This window comes from Canis lupus, chromosome 1 (genome assembly GCF_048164855.1).
Source record: "Canis lupus baileyi chromosome 1, mCanLup2.hap1, whole genome shotgun sequence".
Taxonomy (NCBI): Eukaryota; Metazoa; Chordata; class Mammalia; order Carnivora; family Canidae; genus Canis; species Canis lupus.
In genome coordinates, this window is record NC_132838.1 from 103,468,261 (window position 1) to 103,486,514 (window position 18,254).

Genomic DNA, 18,254 nt, shown 5'->3' on the forward strand with positions numbered 1-18,254 from the left:
TCTCTCTCTCTCTCTCTTTAATTTTGGTTTCTCTCAAGCTTCCAAATGGTGCTCAGTGATCCAAGGAAAGAATGAAGGAAGGAGAAGGGAGGGGAAAGGGAAGGGAGGGGAGGCAGAGGAGGAACATCTGGAAAAAAAGCAGCCTGACAGTCCAGCTGTTTGCAAACTCATCGCACATCCTCCAGTTACATGGCAGAAGAGGGGGGAGGGCCAAAAAGAAAAAGGGGAGGAAGAAAACTAACTTAAACACACACAAAAAGAAAAGAGAAGGAAACATGACGTGAGCTGGTGATCCATGGAGGCAGGGAGGGAGGGAGGGTAACCGTTTTACCTGTGCTGAACCAAAGAAGGGTTGGGGAGCAGGAAGAGGAGGAAGGGAAGGAAAAAAAAAACCAGAAGAAACACGGGGGTGGAGGGAGGAGGGACACGGAGACAACTTAATACAACTGTAGACGAGGCGGCCCGGCCGAGGTCCCGCGATGGCCTCCGGAGTCCTCAGTGCGCAGTGTCGGCGTGGATGTGGTGCTGGCTTGGCGGCGGCATTTCTGGCGTGGGGGGCTGAGGGTGGGGCACAGTCTCTACATGGCTCCCCTAGCCCCGAATACTGAGGCCCCAGAGGGCTGGGCAATAAGAGTCTGTGGTGAGGCAGGCAGGTGGCGGGTGGCGGGCTGCTGTGCTGGTGGCCCCGCCACGGGCGGGCACGGGCGGAGTGGCCTGTCTTCTTCCGGCCCCCTGGGCATGGGATGGGCCAGGGTGCCAGGTCGGTACCGGAGTACAAGCTCGAGAGAGAGAGAGAGAAAACACTGAGACAGCATTAGTGGAGGTGCCAGGTGGACACAGAGCAGCCTACAGACCATGCCCCCAACCCTCCGCTGTCCCACCCCATCCTCCCCCAATCCCACTCCTCTGAGACAAAAAATAAAAATGTAGAAAAAATCTCTGTACAGACTCCCCGGTGGGAAAACGGGGACAGGGATGGCAGCTCTTCCTGGAGCCCACTCCCCATGAATTAATTTACAACCCAAGTCCATGGCTCAAAAACAAAATCGGCAAAGGCGGCGCTGGGGGGCCACAGCCCTGCCCCCACCCCACCCCACCCCACCCCATCCGCGCTGGTGCTCAGAAGGCTGACAGCTGCGCCAGGCTGAGGCGGCAGTCGATGCTGGCGTTGTCCAGGCCCGTGTATGCCAGGCCCAGGGGCTCTAGGAAGGCCCGGCAGGCGGCCTCGCCCTCGAAGGCCAGCTCGGCCTGCAGGTAGGAGACTGGCAGCGCAGGGCGGAAGCTACGGAGACAAGAGGAGAATGCGATGAGGCAGGCAGTGGGCAGGGGAGGGCCCCACAAGCAGGGAGTGGGTGCCCCCCCTTCGGGCACCCAAAGGGTTTCCTCAGCACATTACCTGCTGACCTCTCACCCATCCCCACCCAACCTCCCCACCTCCAGGGGCTTGGGGGGGCCCGGGGTGGGGTTAGTGGCCCCAGCCCCGGCTGTGCCCCCCCTTCACCCTCACTTACCTGTACAGGGGGGACCAAGGAGGGTGGGAGGGAAGGGCCCAGCTGGTTCCTTTGCTGCTCAAGGGCCCACTGTGGCCCAAGCAGAAGGAGGGACCCCAGGGGATGGTGGTGGGCATGGGCTGGCAGGTCTGACAGCTACTCTGGGGGACCCGCCCTGGCTGTTTCCCCTGCCTGGGTCAAAGTGCCTCCGGAATGCCAGCAAAGCTTCAGCCAACATGTATTATGACGTGCTGGCTACAGTCACTTGCGGTTGCTAACAAGACACAGCATGTGCCAGAAGATAGCTGTTAACTTGAATTCTCTCCCAGAAACCCTGTCACCCTGCCCTTATATCACACAGGACATAAACCAGTCCTGCCTCAAGTCTGTGCCTGGTCTTGGCCTGGATATCCACAGAGGGCATAAAAGAGTCCATTCCTACCACAGCTGAGCTGGCCTCCTGGCCATCCTGCAGGGACCTGGTTCTGGGGACTCTCAGACTCAGGGCCAGGGCTGTCCGTGTCTGCTGGTGGAGGGGGGCAGTGAGAGCATGTGGCCAGTGATGGGCCAAGGCCCCTCCTACAAGGCGCTTTCATGGCTGTGGCCCCAACCAAGACCCAGCAGGTATAAACTAACCCGAATGGCGACCTGCCCACATGACACCCCTGGGAGCAGCACAGAAGCTTGGGAGCTGTCCCGCTGCAGACAGCAGACTCTGAGGGACAGCCCACAGGGCCTTTAGACATACCACCTCCCCGACACTCCTGGGTAGGTAGTCAGATTCTGCTCATCCTAGCGCCTTCATGTTTCTGCCCATGTCCTTGTCTACTTCTGTGGCCCCTACCCTGGCTCAGCCTCTGCCTTAAATCTCCTGGACCCAAACTGGAGCATGGAATCTGTGGTCTCATATCTTCAGGGTGACCCTCTCTCCCCAGTCTCACACCATTCCTGTGACTCTTAAGGTAACTTTTGTGGCCCCTTGGACCTACCAACCTCTGACCAAGAGTTCTCAACTTTGGCAAGACTGACACTGGGGCCAGGTGATTCGGTTGTGGGGCATCCCGGGCACTTCAAGGGGTTGAGCAGCATCCCAGGCCTCTACCCACTAGACACCAGTAGCCACCCCTAGAAGAGATCACCTGACATCTCCCTATGTCGCCCAGGGGCATTTCACTGCCCTGCTGGAAAAAACACAGGTTCCCCACCACACACATGCACGCATGCATGCCACACACGCGCGCGCACACACACAGCACACGTGATAGCTGATGACAGAGAAGCATGCTCTTTTTATGTCCAGCCCCTGATCTGCCTAGCCCCCACATCACACCTTTCTCCCTAAATATTTCCTGCACTCTCGAAGGAACTCAAGTCAGAACAGGGTCTTGTCCTGTTACATCAGAAGCTACCAAGAGCAGGGCCATCTTTTCTAGTTTGTTTCTACCGAGTGGGAGCTCAGTGTCAAGAGAGCCTTGAAAGGTGAACAGAGATCTCAGAGTGAGGGGACCGAGAAAACAAACCAGGGTCCAAGGTGATGCGAGCAGAAAAAAGAGACTCAGGGGTAAAGAGGGAACCCTGGAGCAGCAAGACAGAATGGGGAAGGAGATGCAGACGCAGGCGTGGGAGACACGGTGAACTGTGGGGAGGGAAGCAGAAGGGCCTGGGGAGCAGGGTACGTGTAGAAACAAGGGGGGAGAGGACTACGGTCCAGGGCACAGCAGCTGGAGGCCTGACAGCCCGAGTGTGCAGGGGCAGGAGGAGAAAAGGAAGGGACGGGGGAAGGAGGGGAAGGCAGGCTGCCACAGGGCCAGCAGAGGGGGCGAGGGAGAACCCAGCTTCACATACGTTTTGATCATCGCCTTGAGGGCAGCTTTGCGCTCCCGGTCTGCAAACTTGTCCACCAGGTACCCAGACATGCAGGGCGCATGACAGTAGAGCCGGAAGAAGCGGTGGTAGTTGCCCAGAGCCCAGGCTGCCCTCAGTGCCAAAGCGTGAGCCACGCAAGGGTCTGCCTTCAGTTCCCGAGTCAGGTAGGCCAGCTCCGTGGTGATGTCTGGGGCCCAAGACAAAGGAGGATCAGCAGCGCCCAACCCTGGGGGCCTGGAGCCACCCTGTCCTGCAGGCAGCGCCTCTCACCTCCTGAGTTCTTGGTGAAGATGTAGTAGAGGACCCGGTAGGCAGTGAACTCGCCCACATTGCCTGGCAGGTTCTCGGCATACAGTGACTTGAGCTGCGTCTGGCACTGGTTGAACTCCTCATGGTCACCCTGGCACCCAGGGTGTGGACATCAAGAAAGATGGTGAGGCCAGCACAGGGAGCCCGGGAAGAGCCTGAAAGGGCCTCAGCACCCCACACTCACCTTCTCCAAGGCGATGCGAGCATGTGTCTCATATACTTCCACTGTGAACTCTGTTCGCACACCTTGCACCTGGATCGGCAGAACGAACAATGAGGCCAGAGCAGAACAGGACTCACCCAGGGCAGGCCTTCCCCGCAGCCCCCGCACCGTCAGGTCCTGCCGAATTGACTTCATCTGCTCGCACGCAAAAGCATAGTCTTGCTTCTCTTTCCAGTGGGACTTGACCATGCACAGAGACTTTTTCAAAACCTGGAAAGGGAACCAAATTAAGGCTCAGTGTGATTTCACAGCAGGATGAGCAAGGCTGTAACACCCATTATGATTCCACTAACTCTGTTCTAAGACAATAGCTACAATATCAAACTCCTTTAGTAACTCACTGCCAACTTTGAAAAGAACCCAACACATTTTGCAAGAATTACTACTCTCAACCTCAGCTGCCCACATCTGCGTGTCCAGTCCCCTGGATGGAACATTAGCCATGCCGCTGCTGCAGTCTCAGCAGAGCACAGAGGGGTCTGACTGCCTCCGTCACATGAAGTGCTGACCTAGGAAAGCCACTTCCTTCTCCGTCTCCTAATCAGGGAACATAAGCTCAGAGCTGAGCAAGTCTCCTGATGAGGATATGCAACCCAGCACAAATTCTGTCTCCAAGTCACCTTCAGAGAGCTCCCAGGCCCCAAAGTCCCTGCCCAGCTGCAAGCCCCTGCTGCCACAGCAGTCTCCTGTGCAACCTCTGCCGTGATTCCCGTGTTGGTACCACAGCCTAGTGCCAGCATCTGCCCTGCAGGGAGGACCTGCCCTTCCCAGCACTTACTGCCACAGGGCGCACAGTGGATGGGTCAGGGGCACAGGTGAGACGCAGATAGTGCTTGGTGATGTCAGGGCAAGTGCCCACAATCTGTAGTTCCTGCCAGTCAGGGTCAGCACCACTGCTTTCCAGGCTGCCCATCTGCAGCACCAGGGGCTCAAGGCGCAGGCGGCGGGAATGTCCATGCTGGAAGCGGGCCGCCCGCTTCTGCTTCTTAAGCTCACGCTCAGGGTCCTCACACTCTAGCGTGGCCATCTTTTTGCGGCTGCGCTTGGTGGGAGCAAGATCATGCCTGAAAAGAGATCAAGGTGAATAGGCAGATGTCACAGCATGCCTCTCCCACCACTCCCCAGGAACCCCGATCTCAGCCCCACCCCTTGGGCCACCTGCCCCAAGTCTCACCTCTTTCCACGCTGCGCCCTGCCTCGGCCCCGATCCATGTGGGCCCCCCGACCTCCTCGGCCCTTTGGGGGCGGGTTCCTGCGACCCACAGGGTGACACTCATTCCCTGAGTAAGAACTGTCTGAATCCGAGTGGGAGTCACTGCACAGAAGCAGCAAGAAGGTAAGGCCCGAAATGGCTCCTCCCCCCAAGACCCCACCCATGCCCCTCAACCCCCCCACAGCCCCTACGCCCCACCCCCCCCACCCCGGACCCTGAACTCTTCACACCTGCGGCGGAAGTGGCGGGTGGGGGACCGGGAGGAGGAACGGGAGCGGGAGTCCGTGCTGGAGGAAGAGCTGTTGTCCTTCATGAAGACATTGCGGTTGCCAAACTTGGCGAAGCTGCTGCCCCGGGCTCGGCCAGCACCCCCAGCCCCTGGTGTCCCTCGCTGGGACTGGGCACCCCCGCCCCTTGTCGCTGAGCCTGCCCCCCTGGGAGGATGAAGGCTGCTAGGGGCCTCCCACCGCTTCTTCTTGGGGCTCTCAGCCACAGGCTCCCGAGTCAGCCTGAGGATATAGCAGGGCAGGGCATCACCAATCCAGCGCCTCCACCAACCCCAGCATCTGCCAGCCGCCCCAGGAACACACCACCTCAGGCAGGAAAGAAACTTACCCAGGCGACTCAGCTAACACACTGCAAAAATGGGAGGCAAACCCAAGATTTTCTCTGTCTAGAGAGTGTTCTTCGCTGCTGAGTACCATGCACTCGCCAGGCTTCAGGGCCTTCACCCCACCCCAGGATTCCACCACCAGGCAGTGCCTGGGCCTCAGCTCTACCCTCCTGGCCTTCTACCCCTGGGAGCCAACTTTCTTGCTCATTCTTGGGGCTTCAGATACCTAAGTCTGCAGGTCTCCGCTTCAGCACCCAGAATCGCCCTCCTCCCCATCCCTGGCCTAGACTAACCCTGGCAGGGGCTCCCGGCTCCAGTCAATGGTATAAGCTGAGCCGTCCTGCAGCCGAGCCTGCAGCAGCTCCTTGAGTAGCTTCTCTGTCCGGTCCTTGTCCTCCTCCGACTCACAGGCAGTAAAACAGCGCTCCACATACTCCTTCATGTCCTGTGGCCAATCATCAGGCTTCCCCGACAGGCTCCCCCTGGGTGAAGGCAGACGTGGGACTCAGCTGGGCGGCACCCCACACCCCAGCAAAGATGGTTGTCACTACCACTCACAAAGCAGACACAAACCCAAAACAATGCGAGCATCATCTTCTTCCCCTCTCATTTCATGCTCACAGCAACCCTAAAAGAGGAACCCCTCCCCATCTTGGAGGGGCAGACTGAGGCTCAGAGGGGTGCACAACCTGCCAGTGGACTATACGCACAGCAGAAGGAGAGAGCTGGGACAGGATCAAGGGGGTGGCCATCACCTGTGGTTCTGGGCTTTCTCAGGGTTGGGCTGGGGGCCGAAGCTGCTGTGCTGGCCCTCCGAGGTGGAGCTGAAGCTCTGACTGGTGACAGCAAAGGGCCGTTTCTGAATGTTGAACTTGAGACCACCAGTCCCCGGGGCTGCTGTGAGGGCCGCAAGAGCTGGGGTTAGACCTTACCGTGGCCTTCCTCAGGTTGCCTGATCTCCAGGAATGGGAGACGCCAAGCTCTAGAGAAGGGCTCCAAACCAACTGCATCCAGAGCCAGGGAATGAGCACCACACCCAGAAGTGCCCCACGCTTGGCTCTGTAAGGTGCAGCCCCTATGCCCTCTCTCTCCCCAAATTCCACCTCCAACTTACGCTTCATCCGGTTCCACAACTGTTGGCCCTTCTTGGGCTTGGCAGGCTCAGAGTAGGCATGTGGCCCATAGGCCTGGCCTGAGGCAGGCCCTGCCTGGCTGTGCTGTGTGGCTGGGGCTGTTCCAGGCTGGGGGCCACTGTTCAGAGCATGAGCCCCATGCGGGGGGTTGGAGGGCTGAGGGGGCTGGGCTGCTGGCAGCTGCTGAGGGGGGGCCTGGTAGGACATGCTTTCTTCCATGCCAGGGACTGGGGGCTGTTGGAGGAAGCAGGTGCTGAGGGCAGGAGCAGAGCTTCCAGTGCTGGCTCTCACACTGTCCTCATGATCACAGCACCACTCAGCCCTCAACTCCGTCCTGTGACCCTCCCACATCTCACTGCCCCAAGCACTGTCTCCCTGAGGAACGGAGGTTTAGTGCCCACCCTCTTCAGAGCTGAGAAGGCTCCAGCTTAGATCCTGAGATGTTCTCCCACAGTCCCCAGCCACTCAGTGGCAGCAGTAGGCATCTAAACCTCAGTTAGGCAACTAGTGAGCGCTCTAGTGAGTGCTGCCAACACACCCAGGAGTTATTGTCTGAACACATGCTGTATGCCGGTCAAAACACACATATGGTCACCCACGTTCTAGGGGACCCTGTGAAGAAGTGGTTATCCTTCCCACTTGACAGGACTGGCTGAGACGCAGAGAGGGTATGAGACTTGTAATGACACCAAGGGAGGGGAGCTGGGACTCTGGCCCAGGTCACTCCACCTCCCCTGCACAGCTCTGCACTACTCCACGCTGCACGTTAAGTGCAAGGCCAGACAATGTGCATGACTATGCATGTCTGTGTGCACTGCACTGAGAGAAGATTCCCAAGATAGGCTGCCACACTGCAAACCGCAGCTACCATCAACCCCAACACCTACTCCCAGGCCTTGCCCAAGCCCTAAACCCATCCTGGTTTCATTTTTTTAAGTTTATTTATTTATTCATGAGAGACAAGGAGAGAGGCAGAGTCACAGGCAGACTGGTGAAGAAGCAGAAGGAGAAGCAGGCTCCTGTAGGGAGCCCGATGTGGGACTCGATCCCGGGACCCCGGGACCACGACCTGAGCCGAAGTCAGACGCTCAACCACTGAGCCACCCAGGTGCCCCCATCCTGGTTTCAAAAACTATAGTTTGCCCTCCTCAGTTATCAGATCGGTAGTCACCAGGCAGGAGACTACCCAGAGGCAGCCATTGTAACAAATACAGGGGTCCCCACCATTCACCCACTCAGAAAAACTACATTCCCCATCTTGAACATGCCACAAAGCTGGTGGGGGTGTTACCTGGCTCAGAGTCCCCTGGTGCTGGGGTGCTGATGGTTGCTGGGGTGCGGTGGAGCCATACGAGCTGGCCATGCCATATTGGGAAGGGGAACCATAGCTCTGGTACATGCTCTGCCAGAGGCACAGAAATGAGGATCAGGACAGGCCCAGCTCCCTCCCCTTCTCCCGCCCTCTCAGGTGCCAGACATAACCTCTGTGCTCCACACTCTTACCCCTATCTTTCTCCACTACATAAATCCTTCTTATGAGAAAAACAACAAAAAACTCTATCAATCCCATTCTCCATTTAAGAAATATTTACCGAATGCCAACTTTCCTAAACGCTACAACAGAACCAAAAATAAACAGTAAAAATCCACCCTCTCATGAAGTCTGCGCTCAAAACACGTGCACAGTTGCAGATGGATACACAGAGTATCTGGCAGCAAGCACTGTGAAAGCAAGAAGGAGTGGGGTGCAACCCTGCTTTAACTTATCCAGTCAGAGAAAGGTCTAACCTGGGAAGCACCCCCACCACCACCACGACGGTGAGAACACGGAGAGGTGTGGGAAAAGGGAATGAGAGCTGACACAGAGCACAGGTGGACGTCATGGGTAACAGACTAAGCATGGGGAGAGGAAGTGGCCAGAGCAGAGAAGGTGGGACCTAGAAAGGGCCTTCAACTTGATCATGGGAACAACATGCTAGTGGAGTGTCTCGGAAGCTGTCACTGCTGTCTTCAAGTCTTCCCCTGGCCCTGGAACCCACCCCCCTACCCGCCCCCGCTGGGCTGGATGCTCACCATGGGGTAGTAATAGCTGTAAGGATAGGCATAGTTGTACTGCTGGTACCACTGGTAGTACTGCTGCTGCTGCAGAGCTGAGGCCTCTGCCTGAGACACATACTGTGGAGAGAGGCCCACATGCCATCAGCACTGGCAGCAGCACACACCCTCCGGCCCCCAAATGTGGTTAACTACTAAGGAACACAACTGGGTCCATCTCTCTCCAAGAGCCACAGCTTCTACTAACGCACTTGAGGCATCTCAGGGGCCCAGGACATGCCTCCCTCTTAAGGCTAGATTCCCAGGGACAAGGACTACACGGTGCCCTGGGCTCTTCAAGGAAACAGACCTTGCTCCCCCATCCAAGGGCTCCTAGAACATCTTCGGAGCACTGTGTCCTTGTGATACCAGGGAACACCATATATTTCCCTCCCTAGCAACCCCCGCTCAGGGTCCCCAGGTCCTGTGTGCCTTCTCACTTGTGCACTGGCCACAGGCCCATTGCTGCTGGCCTTGCCGGAGCTGCCAGCGGCTCCTGCTTTGCTGATGCTGGCCAGAGCCTGGCGGGCCTTCTCCCACTCCGGGTTCTCATGCATAGGAGCTTCCATGCCATTCTCTCTGCCTGTCCCGGCCACCATGCTGTACTGAGAAGACCTGCAAGGAAGGGACATCAAGTCAGTCTTTTCTCTCCCTGTACATGGCGGGCAAAATGCAGGCAGGCACATACCAGGGCCTGAATCCTAGACTCCTTCATGCTATCTACTAGAGTCTAAATTTTTAAATCTAAGATATATTTTAATCTGTAACATGCTAACAATTCCTTTCTGTCTCACACCTCCCTGAGAAAGAAATCCGACTAAAGACAGAGACCTATGACATTTTTCCAGGTGTCTGACACACAGTAATTGTTAGATACCGAATGAAAAGATTACCAGTGTCCAGAGAAATTAACAGAACCTGGTGCCTACTAAGTCTAAATGTCTTATGAGTCAATTTTCACAGGTCCCCAGCCAACAGAAGACTATCATCATACTGTTTTGGAAAAACAAGGTATTAACAGACAATAAATGAGAGGATTAAGTGTGTTGGAGGCTGCCCCTTAATCAGTCCATGGAATGAATCACCCCAATTCTGAGAAATAAGCACTGTTCCATGGACACAATGTTCAGAGAGGTGAAAACCTGCTGTCCACCCAACAACCAAACACTTCCCTTCACCGTGTGACCAGAGGCACTCCTCCTCACCACCCCCACAAGGACTGTTCCAGCACATCCCAGTCATCTCAGGGAACACCACTGAGTCCTGCTTCTGCCTGCCCTCCCCTCCAGCCTCTGTCTCTCTAGCCACACTAACCAATCCGTGCTCCGCTGATCACCCACGTTGGCCGCCATCTGGACCTTGGGGCATAAGGGGTGGATCTCAGGAGCCAGACTGCTTTCTCACTGTCTATGAGAAAAAGGAGGAGTTAGGGAGACTCAGGAAGGAGCAGGAGACAAGTCACGAAGTGGGGAAGAGGAGATGGGCTCACGGGAAGTCGGGCAGAGGAGAAGGTATGAGAAGTTAGGAGCCACTAGGAGACGAGGAACCACTGAAGAGAATCCTGGGTGTGGAATAAAGGGGCTCCTGTAAGGAGCCCCCGGGCTCCCTGCAGTGCTCTGGGTGGAACATGAGGGATGTGAAAACAGGGAAGGCTGAAGGGATTCCCCAAAGGGAAAGAGAAGGACCTGAAACCCTAAGGGGAAATGGATGGTGCAGAGGGCGGGGAGGGGGGGTGCCCTCAGGAAGGAGCCCCAGGCTAGTGGGAAGCCCCAGGGAGGGGGGGAACGACGACCTCGCGAAGGGAAGGTCCGAAGGAGCCCCCGGGGCAGGAGAGAAGGTGCGGGGGGGGGGGGGGGTGCTGACAGACACCTCGAGCAAGGGCTAGGACGTGTTCCAGAGGAAAGCCTGCTCCTGAGAGAAAGCACGAGGTCCCGGAGGGTGCTCTGGGGAGCAGTCCGGAAAGACGGACTCTAGCGAGCACTCAGAACAACCAGCAGGCAGGAGGGAGGGCTCCCGGAAGTCGCTCCAGGAAACAAGGACAAGCGCCGCGTGCCCCTGGGGAGCCCTGCACTGTAGAAACGTCCTCTCAGGAAGTGCCCCCCACGGGCAGAGGCACTTCCTCTGCCGGGTGGCCGGGGGCCCAACAACGTCCCGCACACCCAGGACTGCAAGAGAGCGAGAGGGCCTCGGGCGGCCTCAGCCGCGGAGACCGAGGAGCACGGGTGGGCCCCGAGGCAGGCCCTCGCCGGTCCTACTACGACGGAGGAGGTGAGAGCAGCGGCTCTCACGGCCGCAGGGAAGGCCGTCCAGAGGGCAGAGACGCCAGGCGCAGGCCCGCCACCCGCTCCAGACCACCGCCCGGCCGCGCCGCGCTTGCGCACCACGGCTCGGGGGTGAGGCGAAGGGAGCACCGAAGCGCAGGGGCTGCGCGTCGCCCGGGGCAACGCCATCCTCCGGGTGGAACCGCCGGGTCACTGGGGGCTGAAGAAGAGGGCGCTCAGGCCCCAGGAATTCCGGGGAGGGGGCGGGGAGCCACGGGCCGACGGCGCACGCGCGAGAGCGCGCAGGCGCAGAAACCGCCAGTGCCCGCCACACCCTGTCGTCGCTCGCGCGCGGCGTCCGTTGGTGCGACGGCCCACCAGGCCTCGGGACCCGCCGGGCGTAGGCCCGGAAGGAGACGCCGTCCCCGCCGGCTCGCCCGCCGCGCCTCACACTCACCTCAGCCGCTCGCCCCCTGGACTCGTCAGCAGCGGCCCAAGGCGACACCGACACCAGTGCGGAACTGCTCGTGACCCGGCTGGTTCTTGTCTTCCTTGGGCTTCGACGTTCTGACCGCGGCGTCCTGACGTCATGCGGAGGCCTCTCCCCACCTCCCTCGACCTTGCACAGCCAATGGGCGCCGCGGGTTTGTGTTGAGCCCGCCCCCCGCTTACGCAAGGACGCGTGGGCGTTCAAGGCAAGCCGGAAGACGGGAGGGAACGGTGGCCCCGAGGGGACTTGCGCGGCGGAGGGCGGGCCTCCGCGCTCTGCCCGCACACGCAGCCCTAGTTTGGGCTCAGTGAGTGGTAACCATGGTTGTTTTCAGACACAAGCTAGCGTAAGGGGGGGCTGTAAGACTGCTGTGCCGCGATGTGGAAGCCCAGGGCAGAGAATGGTGAAATCGGGAAAGGGGATGAGAACAGCCTCCAGCAGGGAAGAGGAGCTTCTCTAGCACGTAAATTTGCAGAGGACGCGGCTCGCGGAAACCAGGCGGCGGGCGACCGGCAGAGCCGGGGGGCACAGGGGGAGCTGGTGGCTGCGGCGCAGTAGACGTGTGCGAGGTCCCGGGGTGAGCGGTTAGGTCTGTACATGGGGGGCAGGTGGCAGCCTCTGCAAGGGCTCTGGGGGCCAGGCTGGGGAATGTGGACCTGGCGGGGTCCCGGGGTGAGGGGAGAGGTCTCTACATGTGGGCAAGTGGCGGCCCCTGCAAGAGCTCTGGGGCCAGGCTGGGAAATGTGGACCTGGCAGGTAGCAGTGTACCATGTGTTTCCGTCCAGGCTTCTGACTGATGACAGGACCTAGCTCAGGGACCGCTCAATGCAGTAGTAGTAGGCAATGGAAGTATTTCAGAAGTAGTTTCCTTCCGTTTTTATTATTAGAAATTTTTGTATTGATGACTGGGTGTCATTTTGTTTGTTAACACAGTTGATCTTTTTCTGTCCTTTCACTTAAAAAAAAAAAAAACTATTCGTTTTAGGATAATTTGGGATTTACAAGAAAGTTGCAAAGGTGATTGAGAGTCCTGTGTACCTACTGCTGGTTCTCCGTGATGCTGTTATCTTGCATTCCTGTAGGACATTAGCTAAAACCAAGAAACCAACCCTGGCACGTTACTCTTAACTGAACTTTGGCTTTATCTGGATTTCTTGTTTTCCATTCACATGTCCCTGTGTGCCAGAATCCAGTCTAAAGGACCTGTTGTATTTAGCATCCCTTTACTTTTCACCATTACATTTAAAGTGAGTTTCTTGTAGATAGCATATGATGGGATCTTTCTTTTAATTCAAGCCAACAATCTTTGCCTTTTAAAAGAGGGGTTTATTTTGCTTGTAAATTTTTTTAAAGATTTTATTTATTCATGAGAGACACAGAGAGGCAGAGACATAGGCAGAGGGGAAGCAGGCTTCTCAGGGGGAGCCCCATGCGAGACTTGATCCCAGGACCCCAGGATCACAACCTGAGCCGAAGGCAGACCCTCAACTGCTAAGCCACCCAGGTCTCCCTAAAAGAGGTGTTATAACTGCACTTTTAACATGATTTTTGGGATGATTACATTTCAGTCTGTTGTCTTGGGATGCCTGGGTGGCTCAGCAGTTGAGCATCTGCCTTTGGCTCAGGGCGTGATCCCAGTCCCAGGATCAAGTCTCGCATCTGGCACCCTGCGAGGAGTCTGCCTCTCCCTCTATGTCTCTACCTCTCTCTGTGTGTCTCTCCTGAATAAATTTAAAAAAAAATCTTTAAAAACAATAAATCTGTTGTTTTGTCATTGGGTTTCTACCTGTCCCATCTTTCTTTGTTTTTTTCCCTTTTTTCTGCCTTCTGATTTGAGGGGTTTTTGTTTGTTTGTTTGTTTTCTTTTCTTTTTGTTTGTTTGTTTGTTTGTTTTTAGTCTATCTTTTAGAGCAGTTTTAGGTGGGGTCTTTGGGAGGTGTCCCACCTCAGTTCCTGGGCAGCCCTGCAGTCAGCCTTGGTTACCGTGGGCTGTGGGAGGTCAGGGCTCACCATGATGTATTCCGTCTCAGGGATTACCCTCGTCCTTTGCCTGGTGCTGAGCCTTGGGCCCTGTTGTTTCCCGTATTTTGTCCAGCCTTGTGGTTGTTCCAAGAAGGAGAGCAAATCTAGTCCCTGTTACTCCATCTTGGTCGGAAATAAAAGTCCTCGAGTGTATGATTTTAAAATAAAGGTAGGTTTATTATTTGTCAAGGTCATGCAAATGTCTTTGGTTTTTTGGTTACGGCTTCTGGGTGAAAGATCACTCCTGCACCTATTGGTGGGAAATCAGGTAGCCTGAATCTTAGGGTGCTTTTGGAATATCCAACACATCAGCTTCAGCTTGCAGACAGGGACTTTGAGGTCACTAGAGGGCAGTGTTTGAGATCTGCGCAGCCAGAACAGCTGCGGGCTGTCCAGGGTCAGGCTGCTCACCTAGCAGTGAAGAGGACAAACTGAGTCCGTGCATGCTCCCCAGAGCCCCTCCCTGGAAAGTGCAGTCCATTTCTCCCTCCCCACTCAGATCACTCCACACAGAAAGCGCCTCGAACGTTCCTTGCAGTGCACAAGGTGGAGACGATGAGGAAGCACAAGAGCACTCCCCCGTGGGTGCCTGACATTGGGCACTCTGTGACCTAAATAAAATCCTCGGATGTGTACTTGAACTGTAGGATTCTTCCGTTTCAAGAGGCAATATGGTTTGTGTTCCACTCAGTACCCAGTACCCGCAGTACCCCGCACAGCACTTGGAAGTAACCCTGTCAGTGTTTCTGGAGGATGGAGATGAGCATTCATACCAAGCAGGACAAGTAGTCTGTTTTTGCTGCCCAGCGGGTTAAGGGAGACCTGTGGTCTAAGAGAGCTTTAAATTTTGGAATCGCAGAGGAAGACCTGGGGAGCTGTCTTACCTTCTACCCCCACCCCCGCCACCACCACCACCATGGGTTGATAAGGCAGCTCAGCTCCCCCAGGTCCAGTGACTGCCCACAGCCATCCGGTGGTGGGTGGCAGGCACGGCCCTTCATCTTAGCCTCCCCTGCATTTGTCTGCTGTGCTTCCACTGCCTGTCACTCCCAGCCTACCTCTCCTCTCAGGCTGTCCCTAAAATCTCAAACCCAAGAGTTGTGTTCTGGAGCTCTGCAGTGGGTGATTTATGGGACCCGCCCTCTCACTGTGGTCTTCAGCTCAGAGTTCAGCCAATCCACTGCCCTTAATACGTGTCCTGAGATTTAGATGCCTCTGCTTTATTTCCGTAAAATGAATCCCCAGAGTAGGATGGCCTGGCCAGAGGGTCTCTGCTGTTTGGATTGGGTCACAGGTGAGCAGACTGCCGTGCGCCTGCTCCTCCACAGCCTTGCCAACAGAGTAGGCCTTAGCACTGTTCTCATCGTGGCATCGCGCAGTGCTGGAAGACGAGCCTTCCCACTTGTTTCAGATTGCACTTCCTAATTATTAGGGTCTGAGCACTTCGTTCACTGCTCTTGGGGTTTGTACTTTTCGAGTGTTCATCATAATCACTATTTTCAAGTTCAGTTGTCTTTTTCTTAGTTTATAGAAGCTTTGTAGATGATGTAGTAATAATAACACGTTTATCTGCCATGTGTGTCAAAACTGTTTTTACCTAGACTACCGCATTTGCCTCCTGGCTTAGGTTATTTTTTTAGTTCCACAATTTGTCAAATAAATTATTTTTTCCTTGCCGGCTTTAGGATATCTTGCTGGAAACCCTGCCTCTCCAGCCAACGTATGCCACATACAGGAGTCTCCTACTTATTCTTTGCAGTATGTCTGCCCCTTCCCTCATCTATGCTTAGACCTGCCTTGTATGTAGGATGTTTTCTTCCAGATGAAGACCAACTGTATCTGCAGAGCTTTGAAACCATGCAGCCTTTCACCCTGACTGAACACGTGTCTTCTGTCATCTTTCTGTCTGTCTGTCTCTCTCTCTCTCACACACACACACACACACACACACATACACAGATCTGTTCCTGGGGTGTCTGTTCTGTGCTGGAAATGCCTGGCAGCCAGGAGGCTGCAGGGAAGGAGTCTCCCAGGCCCCAACCAAGGAGGCCAGAGCAGGGAGGAGACAAATAAGGACCCAGCTGCTTGTAAAATAAAGTTTTCCCTTTTATTTCAAATCAACCCATTCCCAAGTTAGTGCTGCAAATTGAGATCACGGCCCTGAGTGCCCTGGGGCATGGCAGGGGCACTCCTGTCCCTTCAAGGATGGGCCTGGTGGCCAGGGGTGAGGGGTGCAGGGCTGGCTGGCTGCCCCTCCCTGCCAACCCCAGGGCCTGGCCCACCCCCTAGCTTACTCCCAGGGCCAAGGGCGGGAGTACAGGGGGCAGAGCAGGGAGGCCGTGTCCTGTGTAGGTGTCCGTGGCCAGAGGTGTTGTTAGAGGTGAGAGCCCAGTCAGGCTGGGTTAGTGGGGTAGTCTCCGGCAGCCAGGGAAGGAACTGTAGAAAGAGGCAGACAAGAAGCGCCAGATGCAGGCAGCAGGGCCACCCCAGTGCCCAGAGCAAGGGGAGAGGTGAGCAAGGGCCAGCTGTAGGAGCTGGGTTGCTGCTCTGGAAGCTCACCGGGGTGGGGGCACAGGCTCCAGTCTGGCATAGAGGAGGGGCTCAGATAGATGACTGCCACTGCACAAAGCGCTTGGATTCCTGTGGGCAGATTGGTGAAGAGGCATGGAGGGAGTCTGGCTCTGTAGTGCAGAGCCCCTCCCTCAGACCAGTGCATCCAGTACCTGAGGGTTGAAAGGGTCATCATCATCTGTGTCATCATAGTCGTCACTGGGGTGCAATGGAGTGGCAGAGAAGCAGGATGGGGGATCCATCAGAGGGCTATCCATCCCCCCAACCCCTGTTGCCTCCTCCCAGGGTCACGCCCTCCCTCCCCTCCTGACCTGGGCGGGAAGAGGGCCCAGGCTCTGGGCAGGCTGCAGAGGGTGGTGGCTAGGGCCCCCGCAGACAGGAGGGAGTAGAGCAGCAGGAAGAGCAGGCCTTCCAGGGCATCCTCACACAGGCCCCGCAGGGCAGCGCCATAATCCTGGGGTGGGCAGGGGAGGGTGTCAGCAGGCAGTGTGACACCTCTCCCCAACACACAGTGTGTCCACCTGGCTGTGCCATGCTGGATAAGTCATGTCTGTGCACCTCAGTACAAGCACATGGGAGGTGCTCTGAGCAGTCATTATACCCACAGGTATAAACCCAAATCTGGGCCTCCCTCCACCTCCCTCCACACCGTCTCAGCCTTGGTCTGGTGCAGGGCTTCTCCACCTGGACACCACTGACATGGTGAGCCAGATATGACTGTTGTGGGGTGGCCTGTGCACTGTAGGATGTTAGGCAGCATCCCTGGGCCCTGCCCCACTTGATGCCACGAGCAGCCCCACCCTGGTTGTAACAACAAGACAGGTCTTCGTGTATCACCAGATGTCCCCCGGGGGGGCAAAAATCTCTGGCTTACAACACTTAGAGTAACACTTAGAAGAACTGCAGACTTGGAATTACATGCTTGGGAAGTGCTGGCTGCCCCTACGGTCATCCCTGGATCAGCACAGCCACGTACTGAATGCCCGGCCATAATTCATTCTCCAGATGAGCCAAGGGCCTGCTCTGTACGGGTGTGGCTCCATGTTCCAGGGATACTTGAGTAACTGGGCTCCAGAAGGTCATCCGAGATGACTGTAAGTTGAGAGGGGACCAGAAGTCTCCTGGGCCCTAGAGCTGCCTGAGGGCTGCTGCGGCCCCTGCAGGGAGAGGGTGCAAGGGCCTGAGGCTAGCACCAGCCAGCGCCCTTGTATATGAGGCTAGGAGCTGGGCTTTAATCCATGTGCAGGGAGTCACTGGAGGGTTTTAGTGGAGAAAGAGCTTGATCGGATTGTGTGTGAGAGGCTCGCCCAGCTGCTGGCTGTTGCAGGGGAGGACAGATGGGGGTGGGGGTGGGGGCAAGCAGGGGGATGAGGAATATGCTCTGTGGTCACTGGGTAGGAGGTGAGGTCAGTGACCAGGGTAGCAGCAGGGGCGGAGGAGGGAGCAGTGACCTGAATCCAGATGGGCTGCAGAGGAGGACAGAACTTGTCTGGTTCTGGGAGGTAAGGACAGATGGCAGAAAGGATGATCCTGGGATTCTGGCTTGAGCCCCTGGGTCGGGGACAGGGGTATCTGGTACTGTGCCAGTGAAGCCCGAGCAAGGGGCCTGTCAGAACCATGAGGCACTGTTTTTACTATATCAGGTACCTATACAGTGTCCTTTCATGGTCCTCCTAGCACTGCAAGGTACAGATCAGGCTTCCAAAATATGGCTGCCTTTTGCAGTGGCAGAAAGTTGAAGCCCAGAGAGGGCAAGCCACTTGCCTAGAGTCACACAGCCTGAAAGGGGCAGAACTGGGCTTGGAGCCAGGTCTGTCAGGCTCAGAGACACCCTCCTGCCACTTTATCCCCGACGTCCTCAATCCTGATTTTAATGCATGGAGATCCTAAGGCCCGAGAGGGGAAAGTGAGGCCCGGGGTCACAGGGTACAGGCATGGAGGGTGAGACTCTGACCCTCCCTTCTCCTGC

General features: G+C 56.5%; 2 protein-coding genes and 1 long non-coding RNA gene across 18 annotated transcripts in view; 1 reads left to right on the forward strand and 2 right to left on the reverse strand.

Moving 5' to 3' along the window:
• LENG8 (leukocyte receptor cluster member 8) lies at positions 1 to 11,797 on the reverse strand. Of its 8 annotated transcripts, XM_072843916.1 has the most exons (18): positions 11,660 to 11,777; positions 10,811 to 11,011; positions 10,256 to 10,348; positions 9,382 to 9,556; positions 8,921 to 9,022; positions 8,139 to 8,249; positions 6,829 to 7,081; positions 6,470 to 6,611; positions 6,008 to 6,196; positions 5,717 to 5,737; positions 5,332 to 5,610; positions 5,063 to 5,203; positions 4,667 to 4,952; positions 3,997 to 4,098; positions 3,850 to 3,918; positions 3,627 to 3,756; positions 3,336 to 3,543; positions 1 to 1,282 (listed from the first exon to the last, which is right to left on the reverse strand). In XM_072843916.1, exons 3-18 carry the CDS (start codon positions 10,291 to 10,293, stop codon positions 1,120 to 1,122), a joined length of 2,409 nt encoding a protein of 802 aa, XP_072700017.1. In that variant the 5' UTR covers positions 10,294 to 10,348; positions 10,811 to 11,011; positions 11,660 to 11,777; the 3' UTR covers positions 1 to 1,119. The 8 variants fall into 8 exon arrangements, with proteins under 8 accessions (XP_072700017.1, XP_072700009.1, XP_072700000.1 ...); XM_072843908.1 differs by lacking the exon at positions 10,811 to 11,011 and having other exon boundaries at positions 10,256 to 10,344; positions 11,660 to 11,797; XM_072843899.1 differs by lacking the exon at positions 10,811 to 11,011 and having other exon boundaries at positions 11,660 to 11,797.
• Positions 10,164 to 17,130, forward strand: LOC140642855 (uncharacterized). 2 transcript variants are annotated; one of them, XR_012039256.1, is made up of 2 exons: positions 10,164 to 13,883; positions 15,400 to 17,130. It is a non-coding gene; the product is annotated as an uncharacterized lncRNA (long non-coding RNA). The 2 variants fall into 2 exon arrangements; XR_012039261.1 differs by lacking the exon at positions 15,400 to 17,130 and adding an exon at positions 14,214 to 15,390.
• The window catches only part of TTYH1 (tweety family member 1), a 15,392-nt gene continuing 12,937 nt past the window's right edge, over positions 15,800 to 18,254 (reverse strand). For 3 of the 8 annotated variants that reach the window (XM_072843942.1, XM_072843970.1, XM_072843992.1), the window contains 3 exons: positions 16,597 to 16,739; positions 16,274 to 16,437; positions 15,800 to 16,150 (listed from right to left, as the gene is read on the reverse strand). In XM_072843942.1, the coding sequence (XP_072700043.1) occupies positions 16,107 to 16,150; positions 16,274 to 16,437; positions 16,597 to 16,739 (351 nt within the window). In that variant the 3' untranslated portion in view covers positions 15,800 to 16,106. Of the gene's footprint in view, positions 16,151 to 16,267; positions 16,484 to 16,596; positions 16,740 to 18,254 lie in introns of those variants that run through there. The other 5 variants (XR_012039234.1, XM_072843983.1, XM_072843976.1 and 2 more) reach the window with 4 other exon arrangements.